Source organism: Thalassophryne amazonica, chromosome 13 (genome assembly GCF_902500255.1).
Source record: "Thalassophryne amazonica chromosome 13, fThaAma1.1, whole genome shotgun sequence".
Lineage (NCBI taxonomy): Eukaryota > Metazoa > Chordata > Actinopteri > Batrachoidiformes > Batrachoididae > Thalassophryne > Thalassophryne amazonica.
Window position 1 is genome coordinate 1,863,011 of NC_047115.1, and position 25,463 is coordinate 1,888,473.

Here is a 25,463-nt window from a genome sequence, read left to right on the forward strand (position 1 = left end):
TCAAGGAGTTGAAACGGCGCTTCTCGTCTGCACCCGTTCTGGTGCAGCCCGATCCTAGTCGCCAGTTAGTGGTTGAAGTGGATGCCTCGGACTCAGGGATAGGAGCTGTGCTGTCCCAGAGTGGGAAGACCGATAAGGTCCTTCATCCGTGTGCCTATTTTTCCCGCAGGTTGACCCCGGCTGTACGGAACTATGACGTCGGCAACCGAGAACTCCTTGCGGTGAAAGAGGCTCTTGAAGAGTGGAGACACCTGTTGGAGGGAACGTCCGTGCCATTCACGGTTTTCACTGACCACCGGAACCTGGAATATATCAGGACCGCCAAGCGGCTGAATCCCAGGCAAGCCCGCTGGTCACTGTTCTTCGGCCGTTTTGACTTCCGCATCACCTACCGGCCCGGGACCAAGAACCAGAAGTCGGATGCCTTGTCCCGGGTACACGAAGACGAGGTCAAAGCGGAGTTGTCGGATCCACCGGAACCCATCATCCCGGAGTCCACTATCGTGGCCACCCTCACCTGGGACGTAGAGAGAACCGTCCGGGAGGCCCTGGCACGAAGCCCGGACCCCGGGACTGGACCACAGAACAGACTTTACGTCCCACCAGAGGCAAGGGCTGCAGTCCTGGACTTCTGTCACGGCTCTAAGCTCTCCTGTCACCCAGGGGTGCGAAGAACCGTGGCAGTTGTCCGGCAGCGCTTCTGGTGGGCGTCCCTGGAGGCCGACGTCCGGGACTATATCCAGGCCTGTTCCACCTGTGCCAGGGGCAAGGCCGACCATCGCAAGGCTCCGGGACTGCTACAGCCGCTGCCCGTGCCTCATCGCCCCTGGTCCCACATCGGCCTGGATTTTGTCACGGGCCTCCCGCCGTCCCAGGGAAACACCGTGATCCTCACGATAGTGGACCGATTCTCCAAGGCGGCCCACTTCGTGGCCCTCCCGAAGCTCCCTACAGCCCAGGAGACAGCGGACCTCCTGGTCCACCACGTCGTCCGCCTACATGGGATACCATCAGACATCGTCTCCGATCGCGGTCCCCAGTTCTCCTCGCATGTCTGGAGGAGCTTTTGCCGGGAACTGGGGGCCACGGTCAGTCTCTCGTCCGGGTATCACCCCCAGACCAACGGGCAAGCAGAGCGGGCCAATCAAGAAATGGAGCAAACACTGCGTTGTGTGACAGCCGCGCACCCGGCGGCCTGGAGTACTCATCTGGCCTGAATCGAGTACGCCCACAACAGTCAAGTGTCATCAGCCACCGGCCTCTCCCCTTTGAGGTGTGTTTGGGGTATCAGCCCCCGTTGTTCCCGGTGGTTGAGGGGAGGTCGGTGTGCCCTCGGTCCAGGCCCACCTGCGGAAGTGCCGTCGGGTGTGGCGCGCCGCCCGTTCTGCTTTGTTGAAGGCCCGGATGAGGGCGAAGACCCATGCAGACCGGCGGCAGACCCCGGCCCCTACGTATCGCCCCGGGCAGGAAGTGTGGTTTGTCCACAAAGGACATCCCACTACAAGTGGCCTCCCCTAAACTACAGGACAGGTACATAGGACCGTTTAAAATCCTCAAGGTCATCAATCCCGCCGCAGTGAGGCTTCAGCTTCCAGCCTCACTGCGGATCCATCCTGTGTTTCATGTGTCGAAGCTCAAGCCCATCACACCTCGCCCCTCTGTACACCCGGTCTCGGCACCACCTCCTTCCCGGATCATCGATGGCGAAGCCGGCTTGGACAGTGCGCCGGTTTGTTGGACGTCCGTCGGATGGGCCGGGGCTTTCAATATCTGGTGGACTGGGAGGGGTATGGTCCCGAAGAACGCTCCTGGGTGAAGAAGAGCTTCATCCTGGACCCGGCCCTCCTGGCCGACTTCTACCGTCGCCACCCGGACAAGCCCGGTCAGGCGCCAGGAGGCGCCCGTTGAGGGGGGGGTCCTGTTGTGTGGGCCGCTGAAGAGGAGGTACTGCTGGCCCACCACCACCAGAGGGCGCCCTGCCTGGAGTGCGGGCTCCAGGCACCAGAGGGCGCCGCCGCCCCACAGGAGCTGCCTCGGTAACAACTGTCACCCATCACCTGAGACAGCTGACGGCAATTATCACTGGGGTATATCAGCAGGACGGCATCTCCACCTCATCGCCGAGATATCGTTCTACCTGGAAGGTAATAATCTCAGCTGACTGCTTGACAGTAACCTTTGTGATTTTTGTGAGTGATTGCAGACTTTTTTTCTCCAACGAGAGGTGGAGGTAGCTTCCCTGCCGTGCAGGTTGCTGGGTGCAAACGCGCCCACGTTTAATTGTGTTCTTGTTCCTCGCCAGCAGTACCAGGTCCGACACGCGGAGGCAGTGGCCACCTGGGAGTTCGGAACTTGGCGGCTCCAGTATTCCCGGGGTCCTGTGGCGGAGGAAACCGTGTGGTTCCGGTTCTACTTTGGAGAGGCGTCTCCTATCTTCGAGCCTGCCCACACGACACCTTTGTGAATTGAACTTTGTCCATTGTTGTAATTTGTTGTTTTTGTTGTGCACGTTCGCAACAGTAAAGTGTTGTTATTTGACCTATTCCATTGTCCGTTCATTTGCGCCCCCTGTTGTGGGTCCGTGTTCCTACACTTTCCCAACAAGCTGTTTATTTTTCAAATCGTGCTCAGACACAGACCCTAAAGGAGGCAGGGCATAATTCAAGGCCGGTGATTATTAACAAAATGCTGCTTGCTGCCTGCACTGTAATATGGCGTTAAGTTTCACACATATCCCTGGCTGTGACGAACCAAACCGCTTTAGATCAGAACCCTCTCTCTGGAGCCTGACGTGCACCTGCTAAATTGGAGACCACAAAAGGCTGTGATTTGTCACTTTTCTGGTTTCACTCCTTCCTCTCCCATCATATTTTAAAAGTTTTTTCAGTGTGCCTGCTGATTACATTTTAATCATGGATCAAATACATTTTGTAGTAAAGTCCAAAAATATGACCAACTTCACAACACAGTCAGAAAAAGACGCTCAAAAGAGAGAGATTGTACATACCATGATGATTGTATAAAGAAGCTTGTGGAGAGACAAATGAATCCAGAAGAAGCCACTGTTCCTGCTGCAAATTAGATAAAGATGCGACGGAGACCTTTAAAAGCATTACGCTCACTTCGTCATTGCATGGCCACAGAGTTGCAGACGCATAAATCAAGCTTTAGAATTTTAAGGTACCACTCCACAGTGGACTTAGAAAAAAAAGAGGGACTCGTCCAAATGTAATCTTTTTAATCCACATAATGTCAGTGCTTATTTAAGGCAGGCATTTATTTTTTCAAAGTTTTGACTCGGTCATTAAATGAGGCAGGTCCTGATTCAAGGTCAAGCTTTTAATCAAGAAGATATGTAAGTCTAACTGGTGCTGTGGATTCCCCGTAGATCGCTCAGCACCTCCTGACTGTAACGAATCCGTTACATACATGTAACAGATTTTGATTATAACGGACAGAATTTGTTGGTCCACCTGACTCCATCATATGTGAGTGCTTTTATTTATTTTTTGGTGGTTTCATTTTGTAAATGCAGAAATGCGCCCTTCCTCAAAACGTGCTCCTGCGAAGAAATCAAGCGCACGTCTTCTTCTTGTATGACGTTTAACGGCAGCTGGCATCCTTATTGTTGTATTGCTGCCACATTCTGCATCAGTCTGTTACAGCAGCAATAAATCCTCTCCATTAAATCCTAAATCCTGTTGAAAGTACGACCAGTTCTGTCTTCCAAGAGTGACTTCATCCTTTCTTCTTCACCCGTTCCTTCTATAACTGTTTACTGAATCTGTCACTCTGCTAGCTGTTGAAAATAACTGTCTACCCTCAGTCCTCCTGCTCCCAGTATTTTTGCCATTTTAAGTTAATTTCCCTCCTGATAATACACTTGCCCTCTGCTTTGGACAGATGTCTGTGTTTCCTTTTGTCACAGTGTTTTGGTCAATCTATCCACTTTCTCATTTGTTGGGATACCTATATGTGCTGGAACCCACATCAGTGTTATCTCCACCCTTTTCCTCACCACATCACTAATCGCCAAAAGAATGTCATAAATGAGGTCTTGCTGACTCCTGGATGAACCTGTGCCAATACTATTGATCGCTGACACAGTCAATTCAATGTGCACAGTTTGCACTAAGTAATATTACTCGGTGTGTGTGTCTCGGTGTGTGTGTGGGGGGGGTTGCCGCGTTATGGTAGGTGTGCCATATATTTTCCTGCTTTGTCCTTTGCCAGTCACACCTATGAGAATGGATGTGAATGGATCAGTAGGTAGATGGAAGGATCCATCCACTCTGTCTGTCCATCGACTCCATCTGTCCACTGCATCCATCCTATCAATGATAGATAGATAGATAGATAGATAGATAGATAGATAGATAGATAGATAGATAGATAGATAGATAGATAGATAGATAGATAGATAGATAGATAGATAGATAGATAGATAGATAGATAGATAGCAGGTGTTTGTAGTAGTAACAACAGAACGTCAATCTCTAGGCTAAAAAAGTAAACATTTTGTCCTTTTTTGGGGACTCTGCATTGAATGCTATGTTTTGTCCTTTAGGTGCGACAACTTCAAGAGGACGCAGTTCGTCTCCAGTCCGGCCTACGCTGGAGATAAAGCTGACGATATTCAGAAGCGAGAGTGCCGAGGTGTGTATCAGAGATAACAGGTCATACTTCACCTCCACCAACAGATGGAGCAGGGGCGGAGGTGACGAGACTCCACCGGTTTGGACTAAAGCAGAGACAGTTTCTGTCTCTGCTTTAGTTGATGAAATTTTGAGAGTATTTACTCAGAAGTTGTTGAGGCTGTTTCAGTCTGTTTTTAGGGGAGTTTCCTTTTCATGGAGAGAGTAGAGAAGAAAATAAGAATCGGACCAAATTCCTTTTACACATGTTCACATCTAAACCACTCAGCAAAGGTACCAATTGTGAACCCGCACATTCTTTGTAGTGAAGTCAACCACTAAGGGGTGATAGAGAGTTTGGATCAACTTATACCTCAGCAGTGTGAAATCAGAACTCAGAATTCATTTTCGATTTTGATGTGTTTCATGCACAAAGTAAAGAAAACAAATGTGGCCACTTCCATGTCGTGTTTATTAGATCAAAAATGAAGAAAGATTTAATAGCAATATGCTAATGTTAGCGTAACATTATTAAGTAGAGTACGCTTTCTTCAGATAGTCTTGGAAAATAGTTTCAGTCCATAATTAACATCATTTGGAGAATGATGTAAAGTGTGTAAGTTTCTTGAGTTACCTAGTAGGAAGTCCAACTTTTGGAGATGTTTTCTTTCATGTTTTCCAATTCAGAAATCAGAAAAGTTCCCAGTTGCCACTGAATGCAAAAAAATGATAAAAGTGCAGAAACTCTGAGCATTTATTATTCCAAATATATGGCCACCACTTCCAGAAGGTGGATGCACACTTCTGGATTTAGAGCAAGGCTCTAAGATCATGTCTGCCCGAAGCTAGCCAATGGTTCAGAGTTTAAATTCGGATAAAGTTTAGGATTTAATTCCTCTGAAATGTATAATATGACCTGAAAATTTTAACAAACCTTCCAGATCTGTGCAACAGCTTTGCACAATTTTGGAAATATTGTGTCGTATCAATCAATCAATCAATTTATTTATATAGCGCCAAATCACAACAAACAGTTGCCCCAAGGCGCTTATATTGTAAGGCAAGGCCATACAATAATTACGGAAAAACCCAACGGTCAAAACAACCCCTGTGAGCAAGCACTTGGCGACAGTGGGAAGGAAAAACTCCCTTTTAACAGGAAGAAACCTCCAGCAGAACCAGGCTCAGGAGGGGCAGTCTTCTGCTGGGACTGGTTGGGGCTGAGGGAGAGAACCAGGAAAAAGACATGCTGTGGAGGGGAGCAGAGATCGATCACTAATGATTAAATGCAGAGTGGTGCATACAGAGCAAAAAGAGAAAGAAACAGTGCATCATGGGAACCCCCCAGCAGTCTACGTCTATAGCAGCATAACTAAGGGATGGTTCAGGGTCACCTGATCCAGCCCTAACTATAAGCTTTAGCAAAAAGGAAAGTTTTAAGCCTAATCTTAAAAGTAGAGAGGGTGTCTGTCTCCCTGATCTGAATTGGGAGCTGGTTCCACAGGAGAGGAGCCTGAAAGCTGAAGGCTCTGCCTCCCATTCTACTCTTACAAACCCTAGGAACTACAAGTAAGCCTGCAGTCTGAGAGCGAAAGCGCTCTATTGGGGTGATATGGTACTACGAGGTCCCTAAGATAAGATGGGACCTGATTATTCAAAACCTTATAAGTAAGAAGAAGAATTTTAATTCTATTCTAGAATTAACAGGAAGCCAATGAAGAGAGGCCAATATGGGTGAGATATGCTCTCTCCTGCTAGTCCCCGTCAGTACTCTAGCTGCAGCATTTTGAATTAACTGAAGGCTTTTTAGGGAACTTTTAGGACAACCTGATAATAATGAATTACAATAGTCCAGCCTAGAGGAAATAAATGCATGAATTAGTTTTTCAGCATCACTCTGAGACAAGACCTTTCTGATTTTAGAGATATTGCGTAAATGCAAAAAAGCAGTCCTACATATTTGTTTAATATGCGCTTTGAATGACATATCCTGATCAAAATGACTCCAAGATTTCTCACAGTATTACTAGAGGTCAGGGTAATGCCATCCAGAGTAAGGATCTGGTTAGACACCATGTTTCTAAGATTTGTGGGGCCAAGTACAATAACTTCAGTTTTATCTGAGTTTAAAAGCAGGAAATTAGAGGTCATCCATGTCTTTATGTCTGTAAGACAATCCTGCAGTTTAGCTAATTGGTGTGTGTCCTCTGGCTTCATGGATAGATAAAGCTGGGTATCATCTGCGTAACAATGAAAATTTAAGCAATACCGTCTAATAATACTGCCTAAGGGAAGCATATATAAAGTGAATAAAATTGGTCCTAGCACAGAACCTTGTGGAACTCCATAATTAACTTTAGTCTGTGAAGAAGATTCCCCATTTACATGAACAAATTGTAATCTATTAGACAAATATGATTCAAACCACCGCAGCGCAGTGCCTTAATACCTATGGCATGCTCTAATCTCTGTAATAAAATTTTATGGTCAACAGTATCAAAAGCAGCACTGAGGTCTAACAGAACAAGCACAGAGATGAGTCCACTGTCCAAGGCCATAAGAAGATCATTTGTAACCTTCACTAATGCTGTTTCTGTACTATGATGAATTCTAAAACCTGACTGAACTCTTCAAATAGACCATTCTCTGCAGGATGATCAGTTAGCTGTTTTACAACTACCCTTTCAAGAATTTTTGAGAGAAAAGGAAGGTTGGAGAAGGAAGGTCGTATCAGAGTTCTGATGTGGTGCAGGTCCACTTCCAGAATTTTCCTCCTGTACTTCATGTATAATTTATTTAACAGGATGTAATTGGAAACTGAAACTACTTTCTGCAGCAGTGAAGGTTTGATGATGTTCCCCAACACAGAAAATCTGATTTTTCATTTAATTTGTGAATGTTTTTAAATATTAAGGGCCTGATTTGGTTTGCATGTGTTAAAAACGGCATTATGTGGCGGAGTTCCTACATAGGGAACCACGCGGTGCAACGCTGTTCATAGCTGATTGAATTGCATCTTGTGCTTACGTCCATGAACACATACTGCTGTGTACGTCGTGCTACCGCCCGCTACCAGGTGCACATTGACTCTTCGTAAATCACTCGCAAAACTGTCTCCACCCCAACGCACAAAAGTTTGGATTGTCCACGCAGTTTAGTGCTCGTCGTCTGGGATGTTAGTAAATCAGGCTCTGGCTGCTGCAGAATGTACCTTCACTGGGATTTGTCTTTGGTGTTTGTGTCGGTAGTGATGCGCGGTACTGATGCATCAGTACGGCGCATCGCTACTGACACGCAGCACTGATGCGCGGTACAACTGTGTCTCTGATGGCGCTGTGTTTTGACGGCTCCCTGTGTGTCCGTTTCCTCCCCGTCTCCCAGAAGAGAAAGGAAGAGGTGAGACTGAACTCTCCCACTGAACTAAAACACCGGCTTTGCATCAATGTTCTTTTTGGCTGCACTTTTAGAATTTTTGCAACATTTCGACTAAAATGTTAGCCAGTTTTCTGAACATTTTAGTTGTTTTCTTGCCTCCTCTTGGGCACAGACCTGCTGATGGAGGTGGATTTTTGCACATCCATCAGTACAAAAGTCCAATTCTGTCCCAGTGTTAACTCACTTGAGCTGCACCATAAGCTCCACCCGCCTGGGCCTCTGGGGAGGATAAAATAAATGCTTTTTGTCGTCTGCACATGTGGGCTGGTTGTGGTCAGTCAGTGGATTTGAACCCACGTTAACTGTGTTTCTGGCTCCTCTTAGCGGGATCAGACGCTTTAGTGTAGTCGCTTGTTAGCTGCTTGCAGCTCTGCAGAAATGTTTCCATCACGTTTGTGATCGTTGTCAGATACATGAAAACATTCTGTGCAAATCACCAGAGAGGTTTTTATTTGAATGGATTTCAGTGAGTTCTGCCAGAACCAGATGCTTTTCCACCACAGGAACCAGATCCAGCTCCAGGTTCTGGTTTATAGACTGGATCCCAGTTCACAGTTTCTGCTGGAATAAAAAAAAAATACCTAACCATATGTGTTAAAACGTTCCAGGAACATGAATATGTCCTACAGTGCAGATGTATTATGGGACAATACTCATGACATCTCAAGAGCTTCCCAACATGAGCAACTGGGAATTTCTGCAAAGTCCAAAGACCAACTGTGTTTGTGGCCATTATTGGTTGTCTCATAGGTTTAGTAAATGGAATAGTTTTGACAGTGATGTGACATTTCTGACCTTTACTTTCTAAAGTAAAGGTCAGAAAGGTTGATGTCCGTTGGATTCTATGACCTATGATTCTTTGTTAGCCTGCAACGTGATAACTAAGCATAACACAGGGTGCAGACTATTCCTTTTTAAAACCCCATTAAGTCAACCAACAATTTGCATCAATTTGTACTAAAGTTGGAGCAACTTTAACCTTTGACCCCTGGACAAACTGTAATTGACCTTTGTCACCTTTCTTGCTGTTTTTAGCCCATAACTCGAGAACATTCAGTCACAGATAGTTCAAACTATACCTTTTTGGAATCTTTATGATCAGGCATATAATGTGGTGTACCTCACAAAATGATTGGAGCATTTTAAAATTTTGACCCCTACCTGTCTACAGTTGCCACCACGGATGGCCACCATACATTTGTGTCGGTCACGGTCCACTGAGGCTGGACTGTCTGTGTCGTTTAGTCACGTTAAGTGGCACCAAAAACCTGGTTGCTCCATGGACTCTTAGGAGAACTGAACAGACCCAAATGTGTCTGTGACTTACGGGAGTGACAGCACAGACCTGAACCTAAAACTGATCGGAACCTGGTTTTAACTTAATCTTAACTTAAATTGTTTCTTACGGAAGTGTATTGCATTCACTGGATAAAACGTTGGACCCCTGATATGCTTCTGTATTTTCTTACATCTGCATTGTTTTTTTATTTTAGTTTTTAAAACATAAGGATACATTTGTCATCAAAGTATAAAATGTGAGCTCGCTGTTTTTTTATTTGAAAACAAAACCACAAAACGACAGATGAAGATTCCAAAAACAGATGATAAACCCACATAACCTGACTCAGTCTAGAACCACTTCTGTTTGTCACGTAACATCAGATCATGTCCACCTACGTACAGCGGTCACATGACTTCCTCTGGAAAGGAGTCCCTCTCTGGTGAGGCGTCCTTCCTGACTCACAGTGTCACTCAGCAGTCAAATTCATCTGATTGGCTTGTGGCGCCCGGTGGGTGTGAACCATCAGATTGTCTCTGGTGTGTGATTGAACTTCCAGAAACCTCATAACTTTTAAACATGAAGAAGTTAGTGACTCAATTATAACAACATATAAAAGAAGTCCAGAGGTTCAGAACAAACGTTAGTCTCTGCGTCCTGGACTGGACTCGACTCTGTGTCCTGAACTGGGTCCAGTCCAGTTTGGACACGGTGACCGGTAGTTCTTGTCAGTGAGAGGCAGCACACAACCCTTTGGGTCCTGACTTGCAGAGTCCTGCCACAGATGGCGTGGTACTAGTTCCTGTAGTGGAAAAGAACATCAGGTCCTTCATCAGTAAGTGTTTTGAGCTGAAGACATTTTTGAGGTATTTGGCTGCATCTTGTCTGCTGGATGATGACATCAGTGTGATAAAATGTGGATTTTGTTCAATTGAAGGAAAGTTCGTGAACCTCTTCCTTTGTCTGCTAACAGTCGCGTGACCGCCGTCTGCACCGTGCAGCTAAAACTAACTAAACCCTGTTGGTTCTTGTGATCCGGCCCCGGCTCTTTATGGCCTCTGAACTCTGGTCTGGTCCCATCCACTCAGGTTCTGGAGGCCTGGAAGAACCTACTGGAGGCTGTGGAGGGCCGCAGGGTGAAGCTGGTGGACACCGGCGATAAGTTCCGCTTCTTCAGCATGGTGCGGGATCTGATGCTGTGGATGGAGGACGTCATCCGCCTGATTGAGGCCCAGGAGAAGCCCCGGTATGGATCAGGGTTCTGTGTCAGCATGAGTTTGTATTATCATTACTATTATTATTATTATTATTATTATTGTGTTTATGTCTTTTCAGAGACGTGTCATCTGTAGAGCTGCTGATGAACAACCACCAGGGCATTAAGGCGGAGATCGACGCCCGTAACGACAGCTTCACAGCTTGCATCGAGCTTGGCAAAGGCCTGCTGGCCCGGAAGCACTACGCCTCAGAGGAGGTCGCTGCCCACTTGTTACCCCCTCGTTAACGCTCCGTAAGCCACACGTTGTCCTCACTGTGTTCCATTTCTCCTCAGATTAAAGAGAAGTTGCTGCAGTTGACGGACAAGAGGAAAGAGATGATTGACAAGTGGGAGGACAGATGGGAGTGGCTTAGACTGGGTAAGAGCGAATCAGAGCTGCTGTTACCCTCCCGTTTAAAAACATTTTTGTTCAAGTAACGGTCAAAACCCAGCGACCCTTCACCGTAAGGACGCCTTAATTAACATTAGTTAATGCAGTATTTCATGTGAATTAACAGTTAATGAAGAGTTAATATGTGTGTTTATGTTCATTAATGCAGCAATAAGAATCGATTAACAGTGAAAGACTTAACATTTATTAATCATTTATGAAATATGTTCACCAACTTTATAAATTATTAAATAATGTATTAATTAATACCTTAGTTAACCTTTAATTCACTGTTAATTAATAATTATTACCGCATTAATTAAAGGTGGCCTTAAAATAATAAAGTTCAGAAAATGACGTCTGCTTTTAAAACAACATTCACACCTGTAGCAACATAAATAGTTAAATCTTTATGCCGCCTCACACCAGGGGCACCATTAAAATGTAGCAGTTTTTAATAATAATAATCGATCGGGCCTCACAACACACGGGCACCAATAAATGTAGCATGATATATTTATAATAAACAGATCGGCTCACACCGGGGAACCAATAGATATGTAGTGAGTATATTTATTTATAAAGCCTCCACACGGGATGCATTAGATATATAGCGAATGTGATGAATAAGTAGTTAAACTCCCAAATCAAACTAGATTGGACTATCAATCAATCAATCAATTTTTTTTATATAGCGCCAAATCACAACAAACAGTTGCCCCAAGGCGCTTTATATTGTAAGGCAAGGCCATACAATAATTATGTAAAACCCCAACGGTCAAAACGACCCCCTGTGAGCAAGCACTTGGCTACAGTGGGAAGGAAAACTCCCTTTTAACAGGAAGAAACCTCCAGCAGAACCAGGCTCAGGGAGGGGCAGTCTTCTGCTGGACTGGTTGGGGCTGAGGGAGAGAACCAGAAAAAGACATGCTGTGGAGGGGAGCAGAGATCAATCACTAATGATTAAATGCAGAGTGGTGCATACAGAGCAAAAGAGAAAGAAACAGTGCATCATGGGAACCCCCCAGCAGTCTACGTCTATAGCAGCATAACTAAGGGATGGTTCAGGGTCACCTGATCCAGCCCTAACTATAAGCTTTAGCAAAAGGAAAGTTTTAAGCCTAATCTTAAAAGTAGAGAGGGTGTCTGTCTCCCTGATCTGAATTGGGAGCTGGTTCCACAGGAGAGGGAGCCTGAAGCTTGAAGGCTCTGCCTCCCATTCTACTCTTACAAACCCTAGGAACTACAAGTAAGCCTGCAGTCTGAGAGCGAAGCGCTCTATTGGGGTGATATGGTACTACGAGGTCCCTAAGATAAGATGGGACCTGATTATTCAAAACCTTATAAGTAAGAAGAAGAATTTTAAATTCTATTCTAGAATTAACAGGAAGCCAATGAAGAGGAGGCCAATATGGGTGAGATATGCTCTCTCCTTCTAGTCCCCGTCAGTACTCTAGCTGCAGCATTTTGAATTAACTGAAGGCTTTTTAGGGAACTTTTAGGACAACCTGATAATAATGAATTACAATAGTCCAGCCTAGAGGAAATAAATGCATGAATTAGTTTTTCAGCATCACTCTGAGACAAGACCTTTCTGATTTTAGAGATATTGCGTAAATGCAAAAAAGCAGTCCTACATATTTGTTTAATATGCGCTTTGAATGACATATCCTGATCAAAAATGACTCCAAGATTTCTCACAGTATTACTAGAGGTCAGGGTAATGCCATCCAGAGTAAGGATCTGGTTAGACACCATGTTTCTAAGATTTGTGGGGCCAAGTACAATAACTTCAGTTTTATCTGAGTTTAAAAGCAGGAAATTAGAGGTCATCCATGTCTTTATGTCTGTAAGACAATCCTGCAGTTTAGCTAATTGGTGTGTGTCCTCTGGCTTCATGGATAGATAAAGCTGGGTATCATCTGCGTAACAATGAAAATTTAAGCAATACCGTCTAATAATACTGCCTAAGGGAAGCATGTATAAAGTGAATAAAATTGGTCCTAGCACAGAACCTTGTGGAACTCCATAATTAACTTTAGTCTGTGAAGAAGATTCCCCATTTACATGAACAAATTGTAATCTATTAGACAAATATGATTCAAACCACCGCAGCGCAGTGCCTTTAATACCTAGGCCCCATATAATGAGTCACCAAAATAATTAACAATTTAGGGTTTAATACTTATTATTTAATTATTACTCGGGGCACCACCTATTTATAGCATAGGTACTTTAAACATTCATTAATTTATCAGTCTCAAATTAAATAATCAGTCTCAATTGGAATTGATCAGTCTCTGCTCTGAAGTCTGAATTTGCACGATATGGTTGACCAAGGGTTTCCTTCTGAACACAAAATGAACCACAGCAGAAATATTTACAATTTATTTACAAGTATACAAGAACTGAACAGTTTACTGGCATTTTTGTGGACAGTGATTAAATAAGTTCATTCATGGAAACAATTTTCTTACTCACTCATGAGACATTGGAAGAAAGAGCAATAAAGCTTAAAAACTTTTAAGTAAATAAATCTGATGGGAATTTAGTGATGAATTTTGAAGCCAATTATTTTTAAGAAAATTATTAAACAAACATATACTCAACAAAAATATAAACGCAACACTTTTGGTTTTGCTCCCATTTTGTATGAGATGAACTCAAAGATCTAAAACTTTTTCCACATACACAATATCACCATTTCCCTCAAATATTGTTCACAAACCAGTCGAAATCTGTGATAGTGAGCACTTCTCCTTTGCTGAGATAATCCATCCCACCTCACAGGTGTGCCATACCAAGATGCTGATTAGACACCATGATTAGTGCACAGGTGTGCCTTAGACTGCCCACAATAAAAGGCCACTCTGAAAGGTGCAGTTTTGTTTTATTGGGGGGGGATACCAGTCAGTATCTGGTGTGACCACCATTTGCCTCATGCAGTGCAACACATCTCCTTCGCATCATCCGTGAACAGAACACCTCTCCAACGTGCCAAACGCCAGCGAATGTGAGCATTTGCCAACTCAAGTCGGTTACGACGACGAACTGGAGTCAGGTCGAGACCCCGATGAGGACGACGAGCATGCAGATGAGCTTCCCTGAGACGGTTTCTGACAGTTTGTGCAGAAATTCTTTGGTTATGCAAACCGATTGTTTCAGCAGCTGTCCAAGTGGCTGGTCTCAGACGATCTTGGAGGTCAACATGCTGGATGTGGAGGTCCTGGGCTGGTGTGGTTACACGTGGTCTGCGGTTGTGAGGCTGGTTGGATGTACTGCCAAATTCTCTGAAACGCCTTTGGAGACGGCTTATGGTAGAGAAATGAACAGTCAATACACAAGCAACAGCTCTGGTTGACATTCCTGCTGTCAGCATGCCAATTGCACGCTCCCTCAAATCTTGCGACATCTGTGGCATTGTGCTGTGTGATAAAACTGCACCTTTCAGAGTGGCCTTTTATTGTGGGCAGTCTAAGGCACACCTGTGCACTAATCATGGTGTCTAATCAGCATCTTGATATGGCACACCTGCGAGGTGGGATGGATTATCTCAGCAAAGGAGAAGTGCTCACTATCACAGATTTAGACTGGTTTGTGAACAATATTTGAGGGAAATGGTGATATTGTGTATGTGGAAAAAGTTTTAGATCTTTGAGTTCATCTCATACAAAATAGGAGCAAAACCAAAAGTGTTGCGTTTATATTTTTGTTGAGTGTATGAATGCGCTTAAAAGGTGGAATAATAATAATGAGGAGCCACTTTGTATCCATTAACAACAAACCCTTTTTCTGGAACCTTTAACTGGGTCACTGAGCTGGTCCATTGAAAAGGTGGTTCGGACGGCCGTCCGCCCGTCGTTGATGTAGGTTCTGCAGCGTGCTCACTTGGGTCGGGTTAACTCAGTGGTCTCCCCGTGTGATCCCAAAGGCTTGGGTCGGCTGGCTTTACCGACAGGATGGCTGCTTGCAGTCAGGTTTGAAATCAGCTCCGTCGTCAGCTTGCAGGAACCCAGAGGTGGAAGGTGTTTGTTGAAAGTGGTTTCTGGTAGCTTTTAAAAAGTTTGTTAGAGCCAGATTCAAAATCTTTGTGAATTTAGGAAAAAGTTAAAACTTTAAAAGCGTTGAAAAAAAAAAAACAAAATAGCCGGCAGAAAAGGAGAATCGCTTTTCTGTAAATTTGCTATTAATTTGAAAGGTTCAGCTCAGAAGTTCTCTTAAAAATTCGAAAGACTTGACGCACCTTAAAGCACCAGGTTAAAACTTTGTTAAAATGATCAAAAGTGAAAACAAAGAATGAATGCCACATAGTAGCTTTAGCTTAGCTTAGAATGGGGCCTTGGCCCAAGAATAAAAATTAAGTGTTTAAGAAAGGAATAGAGAGAGGAGAGAAGAGCGGCATTGCAGGCAGAGAAGAAAAAAGAGAGAGAGAGAGCAAGACTCTGTTCTAACTTTTTAAAGGGGACTGACGTCACCAAACTCCACCCATTTAGAGTGTGTAACTTTACAGAAAGCTTCATGTGGTCACAGTGCAGACACAAATGATTCAATTATTTAAACACATTAACTATTTTGTTATACTATAGTTGTAAGACACTCAGATGGATACACATTATTAATCATCACATAAACACCTTTGGATAAACCAGAATATTTCACCATCAACAGTCTTGATAATGCAGAAAAATCACACATCAGTTAAGGAACACATCAGTTAAATGGAATGATTATATGCAAAGCATTTTGTTTGATTAATCACTACCAACACCATTAGAAGTCTTTATATATGTGAATCAAAGAATACTGATGCAGTTCTTTTATTTTAAAAGAATGTCTTTCTTCACTTAAACCTAAAGATAATAGCTGTTATCAAGTTTTATGGACCTGTGTTGTGGAAGGGATATCGTCTCACAGTCTTGAGAGGGTCTGGCCTTGGCGTGAGGTCATAAAATTTGGGTTCTCCTGGCCTGGAGAAAGTCAGATTCTGACGTGAAGCCATTATAATGTCATGTAATTCATAGTGACCGAAAATTCACCGATAAAAAGGCAAGGGCTCCCCTTTGAAGAACTTTGAATTACAGTTTTGTTTTGCTGTGAATCCCAGTGTTGGCCCATGGGGGATGTCTCCAAGCTTATCTGAAGATCTCCAGATGACTTAGGAATTTCTCCACTGAGAGGGAACACAGTCTTTTGTCTGCAGTTCAAAACTCAGGTTTTTGTTGAGACAGCATTAATGTATTTATTTGATTACGGCAAATCGAGGCCATGGCGCTACACACCTTTAATTTTATCAGTAAAAATAGACGAGCGCTTGTTATTGATCAAAATTCCTGAAATTTTTTGGCACCACCCCTTTATTGTAATCCAGCCCAAGTTTTCATGGTTTGTGTTCTGAGACCCAACGCTTTCACCGACCTTGGTAAAACTTGGTTAATTTTTGGTGTGTCTTAGCTGTTAGCGCTGTTACTTGACAGTGAGAAGGTTCTGGGTTCTAATCTCACCTGGTCCTTTCTGTGTGGAGTTTGCATGTTCTCCCCGTCCTTGCATGGGTTCCCTCCTGGTGTGCTGGCTCCTCCCACTTCCACAGACATGCAGATTTGGGGAAACTGGTGACTAAATTAAAAATAGGAGTCAACGTGTTTGTTTGGACTCGTGTCCTGTCCGGGGTGAACCCCGCCTATCACCCAGTGGTGACTCTTAATTGGAAGAAGTGGGTTTAGAAAATGGATGGATAGTTAATTTTGGGCTAATCCTGTTGACAGTCTGACAAATGTGCAGAAACATAAATTTGTAAAACTCAGAGATAAAACCCCACCTCTCACATAACCTTGCTTTGAAAGAAGGCCCCACCCCCTGTGCTCACACAAAGCTTTTAAATCTGATGAATCCGCTGGTTTTCAGTCCTGGAGGTGCACCAGTTCTCCCGGGACGCCGGCGTGGCCGAAGCGTGGCTGCTGGGTCAGGAACCCTACCTGTCCAGTCGTGAGATCGGCCAGAGTGTGGACGAGGTGGAGAAACTGATCAAACGCCATGAGGCCTTTGAGAAGTCCGCCGCCACCTGGGAGGAACGCTTCTCTGCGCTGGAGAGGCTGACAACGGTGAGAACTGCAACCGCATTCACACCTTATTTAGTAAAAAAAAAAAAAAAAAACAGGAAGTGAGCCGTGTCTGTTATGTTCAGATGGAGTTACTGGAAGTGAGACGAAAGCAAGAGGAAGACGAGAAAAGGAGAAAAACCCCGCCCACTGAGAGTCAGCCCACCAACACGGCCGCACAGCACCGGTTTGGAGCCACATTCACATTTTAACTGTTTCTGTTACATAATAAATAAAATGGACAAGAACTCTGTGATACATTATTCAGTAGAAGACGTGCACATTCAACGAAACGCTGTTAAATAATGAACAGTGCTGTGCAAAAGCTTTAGGCACACTTACTGGACAAAAAGTGAGAAAAATGACTGAAGACCACTAATATTGATACTGACCTGTGCTTTATGAGTCAGTTCTCTTCATATATGATGTTTGGACAAACTGAGGCTGGTCTTCCATCACTGATTCCAGAGAGAAGGAAATCAGCCCATTTGTCCTCAACAACAATCTAAAGTTGTGTGTCGTCATGTCGTACATGATTACACACCAGGATACTGCTGATTACGGGTGACATTGAACGCAGAACCATGAGATGGAAGCTTCTGAGCACAGTGTTGGTATTAGTACGCAGCAGTACTGCATGTCAATACCAACACGTGACTGCAGAAATAAAACGTATCTCTTCACGTCTGAACACTGTCTTCTGCTGAAGAGGACAGCATGACTTTTATGTTTCCAGAGTACATTTGAAGAGGTCAACAAACAGTGAGTGTGTGAACACACATACACAGACTGGCTGCTGCCGTCTGCTGGCTGCTCCGGTCACTGGCTGCTCCGGTCACTGGCTGCTCCGGTCACTGGCATCACTCTGCTCCAAAACAGAAAACAATCCGCAGTTTTAATTTTAACCTGGAATCAAACCCACACGGAAACCAAAGCAATCTGTAAAATTAAAGTAGAAGATACATATCACGCACACACACCATATCTGCACAGACTACATCTGACTACATCTCACAACTTTACAATTTTTATTTATTGACGACTCCCCCCCCCCCCCCCCCCATTTTTTTAAATTTTGCCAATTGGTCACAATGATCTACAGTGCTGCTATAAGCACAGCTTACACACTGGAGCCCCACTTCATGCAACAATATATCAGCTAGCTAACCTACAAACTGATGAACAGGATGACTAGTTTCAGACTCACTCTGTGTTTCTGTCAGTGTGTCTGTCTGGAGGTTGTAACATGTTTAGGCTCCACGTCATGTGCAGCGAGCGGTCAAGATTTCTTTCTGGGTCGCGTTAGCTGCTGATCATCAAGAATAAGCAGCACATCAAAAAAAAAAACGGCGTATCTGAGTTTTCATTATCAGTATCTTAAAATCTTTTTTTTTTTTTTGTGAAAGTGAAAGCTCAGGAAATTCTGACATTGAATTATGGGAAGTCTAGTGATGGACGATCAGTAAACAGTGTGTGTGTGTGTGTTTTCAGGGAGGGGGAGCTGGTGTCTCAGAACGGGCTGCCGTCTGACCAGGAGTCTCCCAGGGTTAGTTACCGCTCGCCTGCCTACCAGAAATACAGCAGCACCCTGCAGAGCCGCAGGGCCGCCGCCGCACCCTGACACCGACACACACGCTAAACAGTACTTCAACACGTGCACACCGCACGACACGTGCACAGACCGGAGGAAAAATAACCCCCCACCCCATGGTCTGTTGCATCAGATCAAAGATCAAAGCCTGAATTTATTCATGTGTTCATCGCTGTTTGTTTCCATTCGTCTTGATGATCTGACGACTTTACAGACATTGTTGCTGCTTTATCTAATTTATCATCATTTACACATATTCCTGTGTTTGCCTTAAACTCAGTGAGATGATGACAGAGTAGCTGGTCTGCCTCTTTGCTCAGCAAGTATTCATAACGAGTGTTTAATTAATAATTGTGAAAGACGACAGTAGGCATTTGTATGGTGCTACCAAACAGTGCTCGCTGTCCTTTATACAAAAAGAGCTTCTTAAAATGACCAAAACAGTTACCCAGACTGTATTTTCTTCATTTTTCTCTTCTTTCTCAGCTCGACACGGCTGCCGTCTTCCCTCCTCATCTCTTAGTCTCTCTTCTAATTTACGTCATCATTTATAAACTCACCATGTGGAGTATGAACAAGTGAGCGTCCTCTCCCTGAAATAGGCTTTAAAATCAATATACAATGTACAAAGATGTTTATGGTTTTGTGTCTTTATTCATCATCCAAATGTAAAAGATAGTGTCATCAGCATGTGGTCATAGAGCAGAAAACAAAAATAAGCATTAAAGACACATCAGTCATTAATTATAATCTATAAAACATTGGGAAAGCACATTTTAAGGTGTATTTATAAATTTAGGCTTATGCATATTGTCTTAAAATAATTCTAGCTCTTGAGGTTTAGTTTAGTTGTTTCATTCTCCATTGTGAGTCAGTCAGTCGTTCAAAATATAATCAAAAAGAAATTTAAAAAATGTTCATTTTATGTAATATAATGAATAAGATGGACTATTTTTTTATTTCACAGTAATTTTTATAAATATTTTACCAAAAGTATTATATTTATTGATTGACATTAATTTTTTAAGTGTCATACACAGCAAAGTGTCCACAAAGAACAAGACACAATTAAACAATATAAAGAAAGACACAAACAAAAAAACAAGTCCAAATCCACAGATAATATCTCAGATATAAAGATCTTTTATTAGAATTGAATTCTATAAAGAAAATCCAGCTTAAAGGCCCCATGTGTGTCTTTGTGTGTGTACATCATGTTGTGCATATTTACAGTCCTGAAGTATGTGTTCGACATCCATCACATACAACGTCCTCACCGTAAAATCCATGTAATCTGTCCACGTATTCTGCATGGAAACAGTTCTTCTGGCTACTTAAAAACTTTTATTAACATGAACATTTCTGTCAAATAAACCCGGGGAGTGTGTGCCACATCCACAACACCACAGAACCACCTCTGGTCCTGGATGGAAACACCCAGGCAGTCAGCACTCCATCTCCACATCTCTAAAATAATCATCTGTCTGCCACAGCCAGGTGAGATGTGGGTGTGTCCTTGGTCAGGTGAGATGTGGGTGTGTCCTTGGTCAGGTGACATGTGGCGTTTTCCATGGTCAGGTGAGATGTGGGTGTGTCTTTGGTCAGGTGAGATGTGGGCATGTCCTTGGTCAGGTGAGATGTGGGTGTGTCCTTGGTCAGGTGACATGGGCGTTTCCATGGTCAGGTGAGATGTGGGTGTGTCCTTGGTCAGGTGAGATGTGGGCGTTTCCATGGTCAGGTGAGATGTGGGCATGTCCTTGGTCAGGTGAGATGTGGGTGTGTCCTTGGTCAGGTGACATGGGCGTTTCCATGGTCAGGTGAGATGTGGGTGTGTCTTTGGTCAGGTGACGTGGGCGTTTCCATGGTCAGGTGAGATGTGGGTGTGTCTTTGGTCAGGTGACGTGGGCGTTTCCATGGTCAGCTGAGATGTGGGCGTGTCGTTGGTCAGGTGAGATGTGGGTGTGTCCTTGGTCAGGTGACGCGGGCGTTTTCCATGGTCAGGTGAGATGTGGGTGTGTCTTTGGTCAGGTGACGTGGGCGTTTCCATGGTCAGGTGAGATGTGGGTGTGTCCTTGTCCAGGTGACGTGGGCGTTTCCATGGTCAGGTAAGATGTGGGTGTGTCCTTGGTCAGGTGACGTGGGCGTTTCCATGCTCAGGTGAGATGTGGGTGTGTCCTTGGTCAGGTGACGTGGGCGTTTCCATGCTCAGGTGAGATGTGGGTGTGTCCTTGGTCAGGTGACGTGGGCGTTTCCATGCTCAGGTGAGATGTGGGTGTGTCCTTGGTCAGGTGACGTGGGCGTTTCCATGCTCAGGTGAGATGTGGGTGTGTCTTTGGCCAGGTGACAAGTGGACGTGTCCTTGGTCAGGTGACGTGGGTGTGTCCTTGGCCAGGCGGAACCTGGGCATGTCCTTGGTCTTCTCCAGCTGCTGGGGTCCTCGGCGCTTGAACACCGTTGTGCTGCGTCCTGCTCGGAGAACCGCACAGTATCATAGAGAGACTGAGATGAGGAATGTGATGGAGCGTTTCTGTGATGATATAAAAATGTTCTCATAATTATTTAAAACTTTTTCTTTCTACAGCTGAATAGAAGACACTGTCTGTCTGTGTGGACGTGATTACAACAAATGAACTTAATATCAATTAACGTTACAGTCTAATTATTGATCACATGAAGTGAGAATTATATTTTATTCCATCAGAATTGTTTTTAAAAATGCAAATGAACAATTGGCATGTTTACTTTTCATGTTTGACTTCAGGACATTTCAAACGGTTTTCCAATCTTCTCGGTCATCTTTAACAGTGATTAGAATTACTGGAATTTGGGATTTTAATTGTCTTTGCTTTTATGGCATATTATCGCGTGCACATGAAATGATAAACCATTAACTCCTTTTTCCCTAAAGCTTCCACGTATTCAGTCTGGATTATGTGTTGGACGTGTCGTCTGCTGTTTGTGTTTATTCCAGTTTTGCGTCCTCTCTGTTCCTCTTTTGACACAAACATTAAACCTTGTGTTTTGGTTATTTTTGTGTTGTTATTATCGAGTCTCTGTTGGTTTTACTGTTGTGATTTTTTTTTTCCTGTTTCTCTTCGTGTTTTCTGTTGCACGTTCATCCACTAACACACGTTCCTGAATAAACCCACTCTGAACCAATCTGCCCACTGAGACCCACTCTGGTTTGTTCATCCGTGTGACTCCCAGCGTGTTGGTGTTTTTTTTGTTGTTGTTGTTTTTTGCATGTTGTCACCATTGTTAGCAAGCAAGTTGCCTTTTTTAATTTAACTTTATTTTATTGTATTTATGTATTTTCATGTCATCTCATGTTCATCACCAGTTTTCATCCTGGGGCTTTTTTTCCACAAACGTTGATGTTGTTTTTGACTGATGGCTTTCTGGCTTTCTTCCAGGTGTTCTCTATAATTTAAATCAATATTAAACACCAAAGTCTTCAGTGAGGATGTACTGATAGTAATCTGATAATCTGGTTTCAGTTGCACTCAGCAGCATAGTGATGGAAAACAGAAAATATTCAACTACAAAAAAAAAAATCTGTAAATACAGGAACAGTTGTAAGGAAAACTTGTACGTATGTGTAAATACAATGTTTATATCTGAGTCCACTTATAGTTAAAATTGATTAATAAGTTCAGCTTCATGATTCTTTTCACCAAAAAAAAAGTAATCCTAATCTGTGCCTCTTCCAGATCCCAGTCAGGCCTTAGTGGAGTATGTAAATTTTTAAATAGATTTTAAAAAATAAATAAAAATCTGCTATCAGGTCAGTAGTGCAAAAGAAGAACTTGAATTTTTGCAGTTATAGTCACGACAATCTGGATTTTCTTACAAGAAATGGAGAATCAGGAATTATAGTCATTTGCAAAATAGTCAAATACCAAAAAACGTGAGGATGCAACTTTATTCTTTTTTATTACCTCAGCATAAACTATTATGCAAGATACTTAACCAGGCTAAGACACTGAATAATCACCATATTCTGACATATTTTTTATGTTTAAATACAACATCAAGTTAAGATAAGTTTCATATGACATAATTACATCTCGTAATTTTAAAAACATGAGTACTGGGTGACAGATACGTTAATTTAATTTATACAACTTTGTCAAACCCAAACAGTCAAATCACGAGAAAATCTGGTACGCTTGCCAGGTTTAGTCCGTTGCATGGGATTATTCATTGACCGTTAAAAGGTTGGACCTGTCCTCCGGAAAGTCTTCATGAAAATACTCAGAAGATTTGACAAACTTTATGTTACTCCTCCTACAGTTTCTCAGTCTTTGTTTTATTGATCAGGAAGTGCTCACGTCAGTCGTCCAGGTTCAGTCATCGACACTAAAAGCTCTTAGAATTTTCCTTGAATGCTTGTTATCATTTATCCCCAAGAGCCGGCTTGGCCTCAGAGGACGTTTCCTCAAAGACATGGTGAATTGGTGATCTTTAGTTATCTGTAATTAGCTGTCAGAGAAGTACCATTGTGAGTTTGGTTGACCTGTATCAAGCTCAGGACTAAAGCGCCCACAGTGGATCAGTAAGGGGTCTAGCCCTCACTGAGGACTTGGTCCAGCTCTTCCAGTCCTTCAGTGAAAGCTTCCAGGATTGTTCCAGCCTCCACCTTTGGTCCAGCCTTTGAGGAGCTCAGTAGCGGGTAATAACTGGTTGGAGTGGGTGTGGTGTGAAAAATAAAATCTGTTTGGATACTAGGCCAATCGCAGGCTCCCCTCACCAATAATGATACCCAGTAATGACTTCCAAGCAATTTGGTGGGTAATTGTTTGAGATTATTTTGTGTGTTTGTGCGTCCTCTCCTCCTTTTGCTGGCTTCTTCCTGTCTGCGTCTTTCCTCACACTGTTGATGGTTTTTGTGATTTGTTGAGCATGTGATCACTGCATGATTGGGCCGCCTTAGCGCTCTGTGTTGTTAATCTGCTCATCTTTTCTAATTAATAAATCGCTGAATAGTCAAAACACTAAAAAGCAAAGCTTGCGTTTGTTTGGCTTTAAGGCGTTTGTTATTCCTGAAACAACTCTGCTCATTTCAAACTAAAGAAAAAAAATCCAGCACTTGTAACTAGGATTTTACTTTAATTATATTTATTCTAGAGCTCAGCTTATATGTTTTTTTTTTGGGGGGGGGCTTGATAGCGAAATTGAGGAGTAAAAGAATTTAGGGTACACATCCGCTGACATATACATAAAAAGGGAGATGATTTTAAACATCTCATTTAAAACCCTTAATGACAACAAAATGTAATGTAACCAACAACCAACCAGCGTACGTCACACTGCCGTTGCACTGCCTTCACTTGGATTAGCAGTCATCGTGTTACATTTCTCAGAGTTTACATAAACCAGAGGTCTATTTTGGCCCCACCTTGCTGTCGGCATAGCGACCACTTGGCTCTGCTCACTGTGGCATCTGGTCACTTTGCCTCTGTCTCTTCTTACTAATGTGACCAAGGGGAGACGGGGTTCCAGCTGTGCTTGATAGCACTGTAAACAATGCAGTCACAGAATTTTCTGTTGGAGGTAGTGACACTATGTCCAACAACCAAAGTGTTTTTCTTCATTGCTTATTCTGTAAAATAAAAATTTTCATATCGCCAAAAATAATGCAGATACCGACATGTTTGTGAAAGGCTCATATGGGCTGATATTATTAGTTAACCGATATATCGGTTGATTTATTTGCAGTGTTAATTGAAGGATTTGTAAACCAAAGATGAAGAATCTTCGACTAACATCAGTAAGAAAAATAAAATTAAGGTTCACCTCTAGTGTAACTTCTAGTTCAGTTAAATTTGATGAATTCTTTTGATTTATGAGCCAAAGTTTAGTGTTTGAGTTATTTGTTGTCTAAGTTGGACTTTGATGTTCAGACCATGACCAGTGTTTGTAGAAAACAAAAATTTGTCACTTAGTTGGATGTAAATTTTGTTTAATTAATTAAGTTAGATTGTTTTGTTTTGTTTTTTTTAATTACTATTTTTGTTGTGTTTTTTTTTGTTGGCTTTTGCATCAAATGGCAGGAAATGTTCACTGTTATATTTTTAAAAGTCCCAAACAAAGTAAAAACAGTGAAAATGTTTAGAGGGTTTGAGGGGTTTTGTTTTGTTTTGTTTTATTTGTCTCATATGAATCCAGATTAAATCTTTTTGTCCGTCAGCTGGATTGAGTCTGTCTGGAGTCCTGGTTTTCGGATGCGTGATGACGGTTCGGCGGCCTGTGATTCTGCTCTGCATGCTGCAGCTCTGATGACTCTGATTTTCAGTCTTGTGCGTCTGAGAGACATTTGAAAACAAACATGTCAAAGACGAGAGAAATGAACCTCATGCACTCTGGGCTCCTCTTTGTTGATTTCAGGAGAACCTAGATGGGGCTGACGGTGAACGGATGTCGGAGCCAGCCCCGGAGGGTCTCCTGGGGCATCTCGCAGGGGCCAAGTCCAGCCAGGCGGCAACGCTGCCGGCCAAAGCCCAGCAGGACACGCCCACTTCTCAGCTGGAGGGCTTCCTGCACCGCAAGCATGAGTGGGAGGGGCATAACAAGAAGGCTTCAAGCAGGTAGGTGTCATCAGAGAGATGAAGAACGCTGTGCAGATAAACGTCTTCAGGGCCCCTCAATCCGATTTCTGCACCGCCCCCGTCCTCTCAGCTTCAGGACAGGTTTGGAACCAATTCCTATTTTGGATGGGCACTACCACCCAGGGGGGGCAAAACCTCTCATAAGGCGTTTTAATCACAGATCTCGCAGGGA

The 25,463-nt window shown here is 43.4% G+C and overlaps 1 protein-coding gene and 1 long non-coding RNA gene across 2 annotated transcripts in view; one reads left to right on the forward strand and one right to left on the reverse strand.

Moving 5' to 3' along the window:
* sptbn1 (spectrin, beta, non-erythrocytic 1) overlaps nt 1–25,463 on the forward strand; it is a 163,659-nt gene that overhangs the window by 132,616 nt on the left and 5,580 nt on the right. The window contains 10 exon segments of the mRNA XM_034184540.1: nt 4,568–4,606; nt 4,608–4,658; nt 8,019–8,030; nt 10,437–10,594; nt 10,684–10,822; nt 10,901–10,985; nt 16,899–17,095; nt 17,179–17,279; nt 18,584–18,638; nt 25,071–25,270. Coding sequence (XP_034040431.1) covers nt 4,568–4,606; nt 4,608–4,658; nt 8,019–8,030; nt 10,437–10,594; nt 10,684–10,822; nt 10,901–10,985; nt 16,899–17,095; nt 17,179–17,279; nt 18,584–18,638; nt 25,071–25,270 — 1,037 coding nt within the window.
* On the reverse strand, nt 7,741–24,016 carry LOC117523119. Its single transcript, XR_004564426.1, has 3 exons — nt 24,005–24,016; nt 8,865–8,869; nt 7,741–7,825 (listed from the first exon to the last, which is right to left on the reverse strand). It is a non-coding gene; the product is annotated as an uncharacterized LOC117523119 (long non-coding RNA).